This window comes from Eumetopias jubatus, unplaced genomic scaffold, assembly GCF_037043125.1.
Source record: "Eumetopias jubatus isolate StellerSeaLion01/CBP00866 unplaced genomic scaffold, mEumJub1_p1.0 scaffold_14, whole genome shotgun sequence".
Classification (NCBI taxonomy): domain Eukaryota; kingdom Metazoa; phylum Chordata; class Mammalia; order Carnivora; family Otariidae; genus Eumetopias; species Eumetopias jubatus.
Window position 1 is genome coordinate 23,460,414 of NW_028274820.1, and position 16,245 is coordinate 23,476,658.

The 16,245-nt window shown below is 42.1% G+C and overlaps 1 protein-coding gene across 1 annotated transcript in view; it reads left to right on the forward strand.

The window, feature by feature from the left end:
• Positions 1-16,245, forward strand: part of CCDC146 (coiled-coil domain containing 146) — a 103,223-nt gene that overhangs the window by 57,454 nt on the left and 29,524 nt on the right. Inside the window, exons 2-3 of the mRNA XM_028117895.2 lie at positions 7,488-7,570; positions 10,809-11,018. Of these exons, the coding sequence (XP_027973696.1) occupies positions 7,488-7,570; positions 10,809-11,018 (293 nt within the window). The remainder of the gene's footprint in view (positions 1-7,487; positions 7,571-10,808; positions 11,019-16,245) is intronic.

A 16,245-nucleotide genomic window follows, 5' to 3' on the forward strand; every position in this document is an offset into this window, starting at 1 on the left:
ATTGAGGTATGTACCCTCTATCCCTCTACTCTGAAGAGTTTTGATCAAGAAAGGATGCTGTACTTTGTCAAATGCTTTTTCTGCATCTATTGAGAGGACCATATGATTCTTGTTCTTTCTTTTGTTAATGTATTGTATCACGTTGATTGATTTGCGGATGTTGAACCAGGCTTTCAGCCCAGGGATAAATCCCACTTGGTCGTGGTGAATAATCCTTTTAATGTACTGTTGGGTCCTATTGGCTAGTATTTTGGTGAGAATTTTTGCATCCATGTTCATCAAGGATATTGGTCTGAAATTCTCCTTTTTGATGGGGTCTTTGGTTTTGGGATCAAGGTAATGCTGGCCTCGTAAAATGAGTTTGGAAGTTTTCCTTCCATTTCTATTTTTTGGAACAGTTTCAGGAGAATAGGTATTAATTCTTCTTTAAATGTCTGATAGAATTCCCCTGGGAAGCCATCTGGCCCTGGGCTTTTGTTTCTTGGGAGATTTTTGATGACTGCTTCAATTTCCTTAGTGGTTATAGGTCTGTTCAGGTTTTCTATTTCTTCCTGGTTCAATTTTGGTAGTTGATACATCTCTAGGAATGCACCCATTTCTTCCAGGTTATCTAATTTGCTGGCATAGTTGCTCATAATATGTTCTTATAATTGTTTGTATTTCTTTGGTGTTGGTTGTGATCTCTCCTCTTTCATTCATGATTTTGTTGATTTGGATCATTTCTCTTTTCTTTTTGATAAGTCTGGCCAGGGGTTTATCAATCTTGTTAATTCTTTCAAAGAACCAGCTCCTAGTTTCGTTGATCTGTTCTACTGTTCTTTTGGTTTCTAGTTCATTGATTTCTGCTCTGATCTTTATTATTTCTCTTCTCCTGCTGGGTTTAGGCTTTCTTTGCTGTTCTTTCTCCAGCTCCTTTAGGTGTACGGTTAGGTTGTGTATTTGAGACCTTTCTTGTTTCTTGAGAAAGGCTTGTATTGCTATATACTTTCCTCTCAGGACTGCCTTTGCTGTATCCCAAAGATTTTGAACAGTTGTGTTTTCATTTTCATTGGTTTCCATGAATTTTTAAAATTCTTCTTTAATTTCCTGGTTGACCCATTCATTCTTTAGTAGGATGCTCTTTAGCCTCCATGTATTTGAGTTCTTTCCGACTTTCCTCTTGTGATTGAGTTCTAGTTTCAAAGCATTGTGGTCTGAAAATATGCAGGGAATGATCCCAATCTTTTGGTACCGGTTGAGACCTGATTTGTGACCTAGGATATGATCAATTCTGGAGAATGTGCCATGGGCACTAGAGAAGAATGTGTATTCTGTTGCTTTGGGATGGAATGTTCTGAATATGTCTGTAAAGTCCATTTGGTCCAGTGTTTCATTTAAAGTCTTTATTTCCTTGTTGATCTTTTGCTTAGATGATCTGTCCATTTCAGTGAGGGGGGTGTTAAAGTCCCCCACTATTATTGTATTGTTGTCACTGTGTTTCTTTGCTTTTGTTATTAATTGCCTTATATAATTGGCTGCTCCCACGTTAGGGGCATAGATATTTACAATTGTTAGATCTTCTTGTTGGACAGACCCCTTAAGTAGGATATAGTGTCCTTCCTCATGTCTTATTACAGTCTTTGTTTTAAAATCTAATTTGTCTGATATAAGGACTGCCACCCCAGCTTTCTTTTGGTGTCCATTAGCATGGTAAATGTTTTCCACCCTCTCACTTTCAATGTGGTGGTGTCTTTGGGTCTAAAATGAGTCTCTTGCAGACAGCATCTTGATGGGTCTTGTTTTTTAACCCAATCTGACAGCCTGTGTCTTTTGATTGGGGCATTTAGCCCATTTACATTCAGGGTAACTATTGAAAGGTATGAATTTAGTGCCATTGTATTGCCCGTAAGGTGACTGTTACTGTATATTGTCTGTGTTCCTTTCTGATCTATGCTGTTTTTAGGCTCTCTCTTTGCTTAGAGGATCCCTTTCAATATTTCTTGTAGGGCTGGTTTCGTGTTTGCGAATTCCTTTAGTTTTTGTTTGTCCTGGAAGCTTTTTATCTCTCCTTCTATTTTCAATGATAGCCTAGCTGGATATAGTATTCTTGGCTGCATATTTTTCTCGTTTAGTGCTCTGAAGATATCATGCCAGTCCTTTCTGGCCTGCCAGGTCTCTGTGGATAGGTCTGTTGCCAATCTGATGTCTCTACCATTGTAGGTTACATATCTCTTCTCCCGAGCTGCTTTCAGGATTTTCTCTTTGTCTCTGAGACTCGTAAGTTTTACTATTAGATGTCGGGGTGTTGACCTATTTTTATTGATTTTGAGAGGGGTTCTCTGTGCCTCCTGGATTTTGATGCCTGTTTCCTTCCCCACATTAGGGAAGTTCTCTGCTATTATTTGCTCCAATATACCTTCTGCCCCCTTCTCTCTTTCTTCTTCTTCTGGGATCCCAATTATTCTAATGTTGTTTCGTCTTATCGTATCACTTCTCTCTCGAATTCTGCCCTCATAATCCTGTAGTTGTTTCTCTCTCTTTTTCTCAGCCTCTTTATTTTCCATCATTTGGTCTTCTATATCGCTGAATCTTTCTTCTGCCTCATTTATCCTAGCAGTTAGTGCCCCCATTTTTGATTGCACCTCATTAATAGCCTTTTTGATTTCGACTTGGTTAGATTTTAGTTCTTTTATTTCTCCATAAAGGGTTTCTCTAATAACTTCCACACTTTAAAGTCATGATTCTTAACTCTTAAGTCCAACATCGTACTAATGTCAGTATTGAGTAGGTCCCCGGCAGACGGTACTACCTCTTGTTCTTTTTGCTGAGGTGATTTTTTTCATCTTGTCATTTTGTCCAGAGGAGAACAGATGAATGAGAGAACAGAATGCTAACAGGTTAACAACGTCTCTAGCAAATATACTCTATAGAAATCAGAAAAGACCTGAAACCAGGGGACAAGAAAGGGAAAGAAAGAAGAGGAAAAAAAAGGAAAAAGAAAAAGATAAAAACAAACAAAAACAGAACAAAACAAAAAAAACAGAATATGATCAAATATGATCAGGCTAGTGCATAGATCAGTGCCACACACTAGCTTTTGGGCATATTTTGGTCTGTTAGAAGAAAGTGCCTGCTTAAATTTTAAAGGAAGAAAGACTTATATATGTACAAAATAAGGGTTGATACAATGAAGGGATTGAAGATGACTGTAAAGACGAAAATTATAAAAGATTTTATAAAAGGAATTGATAAGAAGTTGTTTTTAAAAAGAAAGAAGATTTAAAAAGAAAAGGAAAAAAGAAAAAAAAAGAAAAAAAAGGGAGAGAATGTGATCAGGCAGGAGAATAGAACAAAGCCATACACTAGTGATTTAGGGTATATTTTGATCTATTAGAAGAAATTGTATCTCAAAATTTTAAAGAGAGAACAACTTATATATATATGGCAAAAATAAGGGTAACTACTATGAAGGGATAAAAATATGACTCTAAAAATGAAAAATAAAAAATGTTTTTTTTAAAAAAAGGGATTGATAAGATGTTGTTTGAAAAAGGGAAAAAGAAAAATTCAAAAAAAAGTTAAAAAAATTAACTTTGAAAAACTAATGAATTATGGTAAAAAAGCCATGAATTCTATGTGCAGTATTCCCCTAGCGCTGGAGTTCTCCCATTCTCCTTGATCGGTAAACTTGGTCTTGGCTTGCTGGCTGTTCGTGCGGATCTTCCGGGGGAGGGACCTGTTGCCGTGGTTCCCAAATGTCTTTGCCGGAGGCGGAACTGCCCCGCCCTTGTGAGTCCGGGCTAAGCAAGCTGCTCGGGTTTGCTCTCAGGAGCTTTTGTTCCCTGCAAGCTCTTGGTACAGCTTTGGAGGACCAGGGTGAAAATGGTGGCCTCCCAATCTCTGCCCGGAGGAGCTGAGAACTCGGGGCCCCCCTCCTCAGTGTGCCCCCAGAGAAAAGCAGTCACTCCCATCTCCCCGGTCTCCGGCCGCACTCCGTGCTCACCCGGCCTGTGACCGAGTGTTTCTATCTCTGGCACCCAACCCCGTGTGGAGTCTCCAAACCCAGCAGATCCCTGCGGTGCGCTCCCGCGCCGCTCCTCCCGGGGGAGGAAGGGGAGTCTCCCCGGCTCTGCCGCTTGTTGGGTCCCTGCTGGAGGAGCAGTGTCCCAGCGGATCACCGTTTATGGCAACCCCGAGCTGAGAGCCCGCGCCTCGGCTCCGTCTCTGCAGCCGGCTTCCCCGCTCCGATACCTGGGAGCTCTGCCGCACTCAGGCACCCCCGGTCTTTCTGTGACCCCGAGGGTCCTGAGACCACACTGTCCCGCGAGGGTTCCACCCCCGCTTAGCCACTGGAGTGACGTCCCTCAGCGGAGCCGACTTCTAAAAGGTCCGATTTTGTGCTCCGCGGCTCTAGCACTTGCCAGAAGCGGCCGACGGAGGCCCCCTCCCCCGCCGTCTATCCTCCGGAATATCGCCTCGGATTCACTTCTCCGCACGTCCTACCTTCCAGAAAGTGGTCGCTTCTCTGTTCAGAGAGTTGTTACTCTTCTTATCTTCGATCTCCTGTTGAGTTCGTAGGTGTTCAGAATGGTTTGATCCCTATTCAGCTGAATTCCTGAGACCAGATGAAATCCAGGTCTCCTACTCCTCCGCCATCTTGCTCCGCCCCCTACCCAACATTTTTTTATTATATGCATTTTTAAACATAAGAGTCCATAATTACCTTACACACATACAAACACATATTCTCACCCTTCATAACTTTTTCCCAGGAATTTTTCTCCTTTAAGAGGGCCCAAATGCAAAGCTGCTGCTGCTTTTTTTTTTTTTGTAACATATTAGGCCTTAAAAGCACAGTGCCTATGTCCTACACCATTTTTAGGAACCACTGAAAATGTTTGAGATCTGAAGTAAATTACATATTAACTCAAAAATGCAGAAAGAAAACTGAAGAAACAAAATAAACGTGTTTAATGAAATATCTATAAAATGTAATGAGGTCAACCTACCAATAGCAACTCAGCACTTAAAAAATTACATGTGAATTATATTTAAGGTGGCATATGAATATATTTTAAGATATTTGATATAGCAAGAAGTAGAACCTTCTCAAAGGGCTTAAAAATATTTACCCAGTATGGAGGTTCCTCAAAAAGTTAAAAATAGAATTACCCTAAGACCCAGAAATTGCAGTAGTAGGTTTTTACCCAAAGAATACAAAATTACTAATTCAAGAGGATACATGCATCCTGAAGTCCCAGTCAGAGAAAGATACCATATGATTTCACTTGTATGTGGAATTTAAGAAACAAAATAAATGATCATGGAGGTGGGAGCAAAAAGAGAGAGGAAAGCCAAGGAATAGACTCTTCGGTATAGAGAACAAACTGATGGTTAAGGTAGGGGGAGATACGGGTGAAATCGGTGATGGGGATTAAGGAGGGCAGGGGGCACTTGGTGTGATGAGCACTGGGTGTTTTATGTGCTGAATCCTTAAATTGTACACCTGAAATTAATATTACACTGTATGTTAACTAACTGGAATGCAAATAACTAAAAAAAAAATCTTTTTACCATATGTCAGCCATATACAGAAAATGAGGGTTGTGAGGAATGGGACCCAGTCTGGCACCAGCTTGTAAGTCCCTCGCAAAGGATCCCAAACACTTTCACAAAAGAGAGAGAGTTTCACGGTGCATTTTACAATGTTTTTTCTGCCCTGATTTGGGTAGAGAGACCAAGAAAGCCCACTGTGGAGACTCTGACCTTCCCATTTTATCAGTTACGTTCATTCATTTGCTTGTGCGGCATGTGTTTGCCAAGTAGCTGCACTGTGCCTGGGCTTCTACTGGTTAAAGACACCGTGAAGAACAAGGTGACCCAGGCCCGTTCTAATGGTGCTTATACGAGTAGCTGGGCAGTCACATAAGTAGATTTATTCCTGCAGATTGTAGTATATGTTATGAAGTACAGCATTCTTTTGGGGTAGGGGGTGTGTGTGGGTATCTGTCTTAATTTAGAAGTCAGAGAAGGCCTGATAAAGGATTGATATTGAAACTGAAGTATGAAGAAAGAATTGGGGTCCGGGAAGAATGAGAAATGGCCAACACAGAGGCCCTGGGGAAGGAAGGAGATTCATGCATTTACGGAAATAAAAGTCTGGAGCATTAGGAGCCTGGGGAGCGGGTTTTGGAAAGGAGACTGGGAGGGAGCAGGGTCATACAGGAGGACCTCAGGGGTCATCCCCAGGGTCTTGAATTCTCTTCCACTTGAGTTTTGAACACCCAGCATAGCAAAACCTTGTTTGATTTTTTAAAAAATCTCCCTGGAGAGTAAACAGGGCCTGAGTGGACACAGGGATGGGGAGGGGGAGAGTGGGAGGTTTTGCAGTAGTCCAGCCGAGATGGGATGGGACTTGGACTTAGTGGGATTATGGAAAGGAGAGGAAAATGGATAGACTCTAGAAATATTTTGGAAGTAAGACTAACACGGCACTGATAAACACAAATCTTTTCTTGGGGCTCCTGGGTGGCTCAGTTGGTTAAGAGACTGCCTTCAGCTCAGGTCATGATCTCAGGGTCCTGGGATCGAGCCCCGCATCGGGCTCCTTGCTCGGCAGGAAGCCTGCTTCTCCCTCTCCCACTCCCCCCGCTTGTGTTCCCTCTCTCGCTGTCTCTCTCTCTCTGTCAAATAAATAAATAAAATCTTTAAAAAAAAGCCCACAAATCTTTTCTTTAGTTCCATTTTTTGATACTATGTCAGCAGCAGTTCAGTTAAAGTCAAACCTAATACAAACGCTCATTGCATTTATAGTAGAACTTTAGTGTTTCATGTTGTGCTCTGATGTCTATTACTATTTATCAACTAACTCAGAGAGTAAATCAAAAGTTCTTTTGCCAGAAATGAAAAAGGAACAAATAATATCACTTTCTGCACCAAATAAACTTGCATGCTTCTTTGGCTGTAGAGGCAGAGAGATTGTGGGACAGGGGAGCTCGACCACTTGGGTTTACATTCTGACACTGCCTTTAACTAGCTCTGTAACTTGGAAACAAATCACTTAACTTTCTCAACTTTAGTTTAAAATGGAGATAATCCCTACTTCACAAAACATTTCTGACAATGAAATAATTGATGCACAGTGCTTGCTCGTAATAGATGCTTGATAATTATTAGTTCTCTCAACTTACAAATAGTCATCCTGGTCATCTATACCATTCAGGTTATTTGCTAAACCTAGAAATATGTTCTTTAGAATCGGAAGAATTTAACTCAATTCCTTCCCCCAACTTACAGATGAAGAAATGAGAGTCTAGAGAGGTAAGAGTCTTCCCAGGAACACAGAGATTACAAGAGGCAGGGTAGAACCATTTTCTCCAAACACCCAGCATCTTTGTAACACCCCACATTGCCTGGTATATTTCCTCTCTAATGTTGAATGGGAAGGTTTTATAAGATATCTCTACTTTAGGCATAAGCTAACGGTGATCCTGTATTCTCTTTGCTAGTTACACAGTATGGGAAAACTTCCTGGAACCAGAATGGCAGAGTTAAAAGCCAAGTACACCTTGATGCATGATACCGTGGTAAGGTAGGCTATTTGCTCATGTGGAGACATCTTTTATCCTATTTATATTTCTGTGTATCTGTGTGTGTGTGATGGGCTCTATCTTGATTTTTATTCTCCCAGGCCTCGAGGCAAAGGTTTGAGTTCAAGTAGTTTGAGAAGTGATACCAGAAATTATCACGGGGGGATGGGGAAGTGAGATGGAGAAGGGAGCAATCTAGCTGGGGGTGTGCTTCTTGGTAGGTTTACACGGTGGCCAACTGGTGCTCAGTCTCACTGAGGACCCTCTGAGGGTGTGGCACACTCCTCAGAACTGTCCCACCAAAGGGTGAGGGAACTGGGATACTCGTCCACTGTTTTCCATCCCTTGTTAACTAACGATTGCTCCTAGGGGGAGGAGCTCCTGGCACTTCGAGCAAGCCCCCCGCGAAGCCAAGCAAGTTCCTATGGCCAGAGAAAGCTCTCAGGCAGAGGCTCACAGGTGCTGTCAGTGTGTAAGGGAACTATCCACCAAAGCTACAGGTGACCCCCAGAGTTGGGCTGGAGGGGGTGGTGGGATTTGGTGGGATACTGACATTATCTGCTACAGGACACTCTTGTAGGATTCTCTGCTCCCCATCTCTCTTCACCACTCAGAAGTATAGGTTTGAGCACAACCCCAGCCTACATCTGTTGAGATGCTGGTCTTCTCACCTCTTCCACCTACCCTAGGCTACTCTCCTTAGCCTAGTCCCAAACAGCAGCAGGTGAGAATAGGCTTCCACAGGATACTTCCACAAAGTTTTCTAAGCACCTGCTATGAACCACTGGGAATCAAGGGAGAAAGAGAGTGAAGAAAGAAGGGAAATCCAGTTCTGCAGCTACTCCTTACCGTTCCCCATCTTCTTTCTTCCTTTCCCCATAACCTCCTGCATCATAACCTTGGCATGATATCCTCACCAAAAACCTAGGAGAGACAGCAGTGGATAGAAACTCCAATCCACCATTCCCATCCATCCTCTCCCCCAGTCTTCAAACATTAGCCCTACTGCTTTTCCTGCCCAGAGTCAATTTGGCTACTTTGAGGATGGGAGCATGAGGGAAGAGTGAAGCACCAGGAGAGCAGAGCTGCCTCCCTATGGGCCCTTCACTTTCACTGCACTGCCTGCTCACTCAGCTCCATCCACGTTCCTAACAACCATCCAGCTCTGGTTCCTCCTCCTCTTCCTCAATGCCAGCCTCGAGCCAACGCCTCATCCCCATCCCTCGTGGAGACTCCATTTCCCACAAATGGCCCTGACTGCCAGGGTGTACACAGAGTTCTCAAGACTCAGGAACTTGGAGGATTTAGATGGGAGGTCTGGGGTAAGCTTTTACAACATACTTCACACTGCTTAAATGGGGGGGGGGAATCCATGCAGTTCTCAGGGCATCCCTCCATGTCCCTTTGCAGATACAAGGAATACTGCAACATTTCTCACCCTCCAGATACCTCTGATCTAGAGCTCAGCAGAGCTTTGTGGGGTGCTGATTTGGCTTCCTCCTTCCCTGGCCCACAGTTCAGTTCCCTGGGCCCCAGTGACGAACAACAATGTAGAACCAAGGCTATTGCCTTCTTTCTTCCTGCTTCCAGGTTGTGTTGCAAAACCCTTACTTCCCTTCTGCTACCCACATTTTACCTCCTCTTGACAATTTAGTTCCCTCTCTTGTCATTCTGAACACCCACCACCCTCTCCCACTCCCCCTGCCTGGTGGGTGAGAACGGCATGAAGACACGCTCTCCACTCTGGCTGCTGAGGTTTTAGCACGGCAAATACAGCCTGGAAATGCTGAACTGAAACCGAATGAGCTCTGCACTGGAACCACGTTATAGACATTGTTAAATTCTCTTCTTCTGACTCTATATTTCAAATCCATGTGGGTAAATTAGCATTTGTGTTCTGGCGAGAACCCTAACCACCTTGTCCACTTTCTTTCTGGGGAAGATCAGGCACTGTGGCCCAGGCCAACGCTTCACAATTCCGCAGCTGAAAACTCATACTGAGATCAGGCAACTCTAGATTTCCAAAGTGTATTAACATGCAAGGAAATTGAATTGTAAGAAAGAACTCTAGCTTTCATTAATAGAAATTATAGTGTTATCACTGTAGCTGCTATTGCTGTTTGGGACCTAACACAGTGCCTGGAACATATTATGTCCCAGGAAACGTTTCGCTGGATGTTATCGAGCAAATGGCATATTAACACCAGAGGAAATGGGTGGAGCAGGTAACTTCAGTTGAGACAGCCTCGATCGAGTCATTGGGCATCTCTGCAAATGAGGAGACCCCTGAAGATTTCCCCTGGTGAGGAAACTTGGTGGGGCGTGCACCAAAGAGGAGTCCTGGCTTTAAAACAGGAAATGGCACCAGTCTTGCTTCCATATAGCAGAGTAGCTACTGTGAGGCAGCTGGGTTTCTGAGAATGATGAATCAAGTCTGCTGATGAGGCTACAGCTGATGTCAGCTTGCAGCACAGGTGGGTGAGTTTTAGAAGATTTCACCAAGTCCAGTTTGTGTGTCCATTCAGATCTGCTTCTTGCCAGATACTTAAACCTTTTTTTCCCAGACAGGGACAAGACCTAGATAGGGAATCCCTCTCAACTGTGACATTCAAGTCCAGCTCTAGCCAGACATTGAAGATAGGATCAGAAATCTATAAGGTAGTTTAGGACCATAATTCTATAGGAGAATTTTTCTTCCTAGTTTCCTAGTAGAAGTGTCATTAGAAAACTTTGTTGTTTCTTAGTTCACTAAGGAGGAAAAGATTTTCCTACAGTCAGCTCAGGAGAATTCAGGGATTAGAGAAAGCCAGCATTGCTGGGGCAGTTGAAGGGAGGACCCACTCTTCTCCTTATTATCAACCCCCTACCCCCTCAGTCCGGGAAGTCATGATTATTCTTCAAAGTCAAGTACAAATACCACATTCCCATCCCACTCAATGCTCTCTCCTGTTTCTCCCACCATCTTGAGCTAGACACTAGTGGTAGTAATCGTCACCTGGTATTCCAGCTACCTATTCTATCTATTCCCCTTGCGAGATTGTGAGCTCCATTTACCTCTAGTACCTGGTACAACACTTGGCACAAAAATATCAGTAAATTGAACTGAACTCAATAATGGAAGGAACCAGGAGCAGTGTGGACATGCTCCCTCCTCTCCTTGCTAGACCCCCCATGTGAGCTACAACAGGCGTTAAAAGTACACCCTTCTCATTATTTGAATCTCTGTTTCATGGAACCCAGCACACAAGAGTCGGAGGTCCAACTGCTAGAAGATGCCAAACGTTTCACCGAGCAAATACAACAGCAGCAGTTTCACCTGCAGCAAGCTGATAATTTTCCCGAGGCATTCACCACCGAGGTCTCTAAAATGCGAGAACAACTTCTCAAGTACCAAAACGAATATAACGCAGTGAAGGAAAGAGAGTTCCACAATCAGTACAGATTAAATAGGTAAGTGCACACGTCTCTCAAACACACTGGAGAGTGAGCAAAGCTCTTTCCACATAAACAAAATCAGAAAAATTAGACTCAATTTGGAAGGAATTTTAGGCACAATGAGTGTGAGATGGCAACGTTAAGGTGACTACAAGCCTAGCTCTTTCCTTGGTTTCCTAGAACGGGCCATTCCCGAACAAGAAGGTTACCCAACTTCTAGAAAAAAAGCTCAGGTGACAGGGAGACGCCCGCAGGAGGAGATCCCTGCTGTTGTTTTCCCTGTGTCAGGAAAGCCATAAGCACTGGAAGCTGTAGCCAAAGAACACACCGCAGAGAACGAGGGCCTGGCACATGCTGTCACCCTCTCTGGCCCTGATGGTGGCCCCGTGTCCCTTCAGCACTGCCAGACCACGTGGCTGCATGGCGGGAGCCCCACAGGCGCTTTGCAGACCAACCTCTGTGAGCTGAGGGTCACATCTGGCTCCCTCTATTTTCTAATATAGCAACACGGGCCACATAGTCAACCTTACTCTCCTAAACTATTCCTCAGGATCAAGAAAGGAAGTAATATCCTTTTGGAAGACACAATTACTCATCCAGATCTAGAGGATGTCATTCAGTGAACTGAGCTAGAAATGTATTGCTAGAAGGCAAAGGTTCTTTCCAAAATCTCTAACATTCCTCCTGTAGAGGAGCAAGTCAGTGGAAGAGCAAGTCAGTTTGTTCAGCAAACCACACTCTTCAGATTGAATTTCAAAATGATTACCGTCCAAATTTTGTGCTCTGGTGTGCTGGGTGTACTAGGCACTCTGCCTGGATACTGAAGAGAAAGCCAAATAACCACTCCTGGAATTTGTTACCTCTTAAGGTGGCAGAACTTTCTCTGGGTATTTTTTTTAAGAGTGGGTAGACTTCCGACAGAGCGAATATAATTCATTCCTGCTGAGAGATAAGCAAATGATTTGAGTGACTTTCTGAGGACTCTGTGAGCCCTCGGTTTTGAATCCTCTTGTTGGGGCCTGTCTTTTCAACTGGGGGTTGAAGAAGGCTAGCTTACTCAGGACAATTATATTCAGGGCAAAAAAAAAAAAAAATCTTGAGTTCTTTTTTGTCTTTCAATCTAAACTTGTTTCAGGCTCACAGTGAGATCTTTAAAAAGGAAGCCTAGCTATTTCTGTGCTCTGTAAGCACTTTCAGTTGAGAAAATAATGAAATTAAAACAATTGGTGGTTGTTCATTAGTATTGAAAATATGAATGCTTGACATTTCCATGAAAGGGTAAGAGGAACATAAGTCAGTTGATATTTAAATTGTTTAAAATTTCCAAGTGTTCCTGCCAAGGAAAAAAAAACCCAGCAGCAACCACAACCCTTGCCTTTTAGGTATAGACAGGCAAATTGTTCACTGAGTTACTTGGGATAGGGAGGGGACCGTGCATAGTGACCTATAGTGAACAAAAACATTCAGGACGCACATTTGCAGAAATGTTTAGTGTGTATTGTTTTTGGATTTGTAACACATAATATTCTAGTTTGAGCAGACTCCCTCACAGTTTCAAATATTACTAGCTCAAGAATTAACAAACTTAGTTTCATAAAAATAATGGTGATTCCAAAAGGAATACCAGGAAAGAATTATAGGCTATATTTCATTGGTTTTAATATAGCTTATATTACATGATACAGAAACAAGTTCACTCAATACTCCCTCCCCAGGAAAAAACTAGATATTTCCATCCCCACCTAAAAATAAAGAAACTAAGCCAGTGAGAGAAAACCATTCATCCGAATATACAGATGATATTTTTCAGATCAGCACAACAAAGTCATTTTATTCAGGATCTAAATAACAGAAGCCCTAATAACTAGCACCCTTCCACCCCAATATCTTTAGGAACTTCTGAATCATTGGCAACTACGAAGAATAATATATTGTTCAAATACTCTAGAGAAAAAAATTTTACCCTGTAATTTGATTTTCTCATGTTGTCACACAATATAAACTCTTTAATAAATGCTAATGGTGAGTATAATTACATGGTCGGTTAATAATTAAATCTGTCGCCATAGTTTTGGTTTTGAGATTAATATTGACCTCTTAAATATGCAGTTTAGGAAAGAATATATAACCTTCTTAAGTAAGTTAAATAAATATTACAAGTAAATAATGAAACAAATACCTTTGAGAACTTGTTTTTGAAACAAAGTAGAAGTCATTATCTTTCTAAAAGCATTCTCTGAAAAGATTTTCCAGTACTTTTCAGCCTTTTCCTTGCCTTCCCTTGGTTACCTTTTGGGGCTTCTCTGCTTTCTAATAATTCCTCAGAGCTGGACAGCAAATAAATTGTGTCTCTCATGCTAAACCTGATGCATTCTGCCAGGTCTCAGCCCTGGTCATTTATCACTGTCTGTCATGAGTGGGGTCGTGGAGACTGGGGACACCTGTGCTGCATGTGTGCAGGACTATCCCGTGATCCTGCCCGTAGTGACTCTTTTTTCTTCCTAGCTGATTCCCACCATCCCTGTGCTGTCATCCAGGGCTCAGAAGCTGTTTTCCATTCTTTGTCCAGCAAAGTTGGAACGAAGAAACAAACAGATCTGGCAAGAAAGGAACAGAGGGAGTATTTTAGCAATGCATCTGGAATTCCAGAATGTTAGCTATGGCCGAGGGGCATCCAGGTCATCAGGATTAGTAAGGAAATACTCACAGCTGGAACAGATTTTACTTTCTAAACACTTTTTAAAAAAATCTTTCCTGCTCTCCCCGTGGAAACCGAGAACAGAATGAGCTTAGAACAGCTTTTGCAGGGTGTAGTCTTCATAACTGAAAAAGGAGCACCTGAGAAACTTGTTTAAAAGGCAGATCCAACCCTTAAACTAATGACTCCCAATTTCTGTCCAAGCCTCCCACCCCAGGCAATGTGTGAATGTTTTACAAGCTCCCTCTGTGATTCTGAGACATGTCAAACTTTAACAACTGTTGGCCCCAAAAGTGGTTCTCAGCCCTGACTTCACATTAGAATCACCTGAATCTTCCCTCAGTGACCAACAGTCTACGCTTCAGCACCTCCTGACGGGAGCCGCACAGCCTCCCACAGCAGCCCATTCCGGCTTTGGACCGCGTGCCTCTTAGATGTTTATTGCTCGTACTGGTTGAAAAATCTACCTCTTGCGATTTCCACCCACTCAGGCTGTTTCTACTATGGGTGGTAGAAGATGCCTCGTGCACATGACAACATACAGGACTTCCTGTATTGTCTCTTCGCCCACGAGTCCTTAAAACCAAAACCCTTTGATGACATGGTTTCAGTTAGGACTCTCGCTGCAGAAAAGAAATGAATCCCTGGAGGAATTTTGACCCTGAAGCACCCCTTAGCCAGGAAAGCAGGAAGAGTCAGGCAAATTTAAACTTTAATGTCAATTTAAAAGGTTAGAAGTTAATATATATCAAGAGGCACAAAAGTGGTTTTCCTTTATTTCAGTAATGCCGTGCAAAAAGGAGACTCTAAAAGGAGGGAAAAAAAAAAAAAGACAGAATGCATAAGGACATTTACTATATTATTACTTTTTAAAAAGTGAAAAACTGAAAGCAATCTAAATTCTTTTTTTAAAGATTTTTATTTATTTATTTGACAGAGATCTAAATTCTAAAAAATAATGGAATATTTAAATAATAATGTATTCAAGAGGCTGGCAGCTTGGTATTGAGTCAGAGCTAGGTTTCTAGGTTTGAACATCAGTTCAGCCTTGACTGCGTGACTTTGGAAAACGTGCTCAGCTCCTGTTTCTTCATTTGCACAATGAAGAAAACGATACCTACTTGATAAGTTCTGAAGTTTAGAAATGATGCATGTAAATTACCTGATATAGTGACAGTGAAAGATAGATGATATTTAGGATTATTTTATTATGCGACATCCACCCACTAGGGAACTTTGAAATTATTAAATTATTAATTATGAAGTCTGAAGATATTTTTAATTGGGAAGATATTTTTAATTACATGTTGGGTAAAAATGGATTCAGTCATATGTATACATTTTGTATAATATCATTAAAAGGCAAGAAAAGTAACAATGATCAACTGTGTGTGATGGGAATGGGATTATGAATATTTCTCTATAAATAGGAAAATATGCGTCCTTTAAAGGAAAAAAAATCAGTTTTTCTTAATAAAAAACGCATGATAGAAATGTAACTAGTTTAAAATGTCCTAAAGAATTAGCCATCTTATGGTTGCTTAAAGAAAAGATCATCTTATACTTATTTAAAGTAAAGGCTGTGAGTCTTACCTTGTGGGAAAGCTTCATGTCACCATTTTTCCAACTCAGGGACATAAAGGCGGCCTTTACAACCAAAATATGGCAGCACACTACCACCCCCTCGTGGCAGCCTGGGTGAGGTGTAGGATCAATAGGTTGGAAGTAGACTATTCATTTTGTATGCAAGCTCTAAATGCAAAGGCATACGTATTCAAAACTCGGAAAGTTCAACTTCAGCTTGTGGCCCAGACAGCTGACTTATATTAAATTCCATGTGGCACATACTTCTTACACTAACCTTAGTTTACATTATTGCAAATAAAAATTCATAAAAAGAAAACCTGGTGTGCATGCATCTTTAGCTCCAAGTTCCCAGACGTACTGGCTAGCGAGATCTCCTTATTTGATGGAACCAGTGGAAGGCACAGCAGTAATCCAGGCAGGCACTGGTTCATTGCAAATAGTATAAAAAAAAGAAAAGGCCCAGGGGCGCCTGGGTGGCTCAGATGGTTGAGCATCTGCCTTCGGCTCAGGTCATGATCCCAGGGACCTGTGATCGAGTCCCACATCGGGCTCCCTACTGGGTGGGGAGACTGCTTCTCCCTCAGCCTCTGCCTCTCTCTCTCTCTCTCTCTCTCTGACTCTCATGAATAAATAAATAAAACATTTAAAAAATAAATAAACAAGGTCTTTATTTAAAAAAGAAAAGAAAAGGCCCAGAGCCTGCCCGGAAGGGGTCAGAATCTAGGGAGGAGGTCGTGCTACCAAGTAGCTATAATATGATGAGATAACTGTTCTAACCCCCGAGTGTACACAGTGTTGTGGGAGGACTGGGGAGGAAGCACCTAACGGGGAGTCATGGAAGCCATCACAAAGAATGGCCACCAGGTTACCTGGCAAACAAACATGGGAAGCACATTCTAAGAGAAAGCAGAAAGTTATTACTGCAGAAATAGCTTACTCTTTTGTACATTGTCAAAC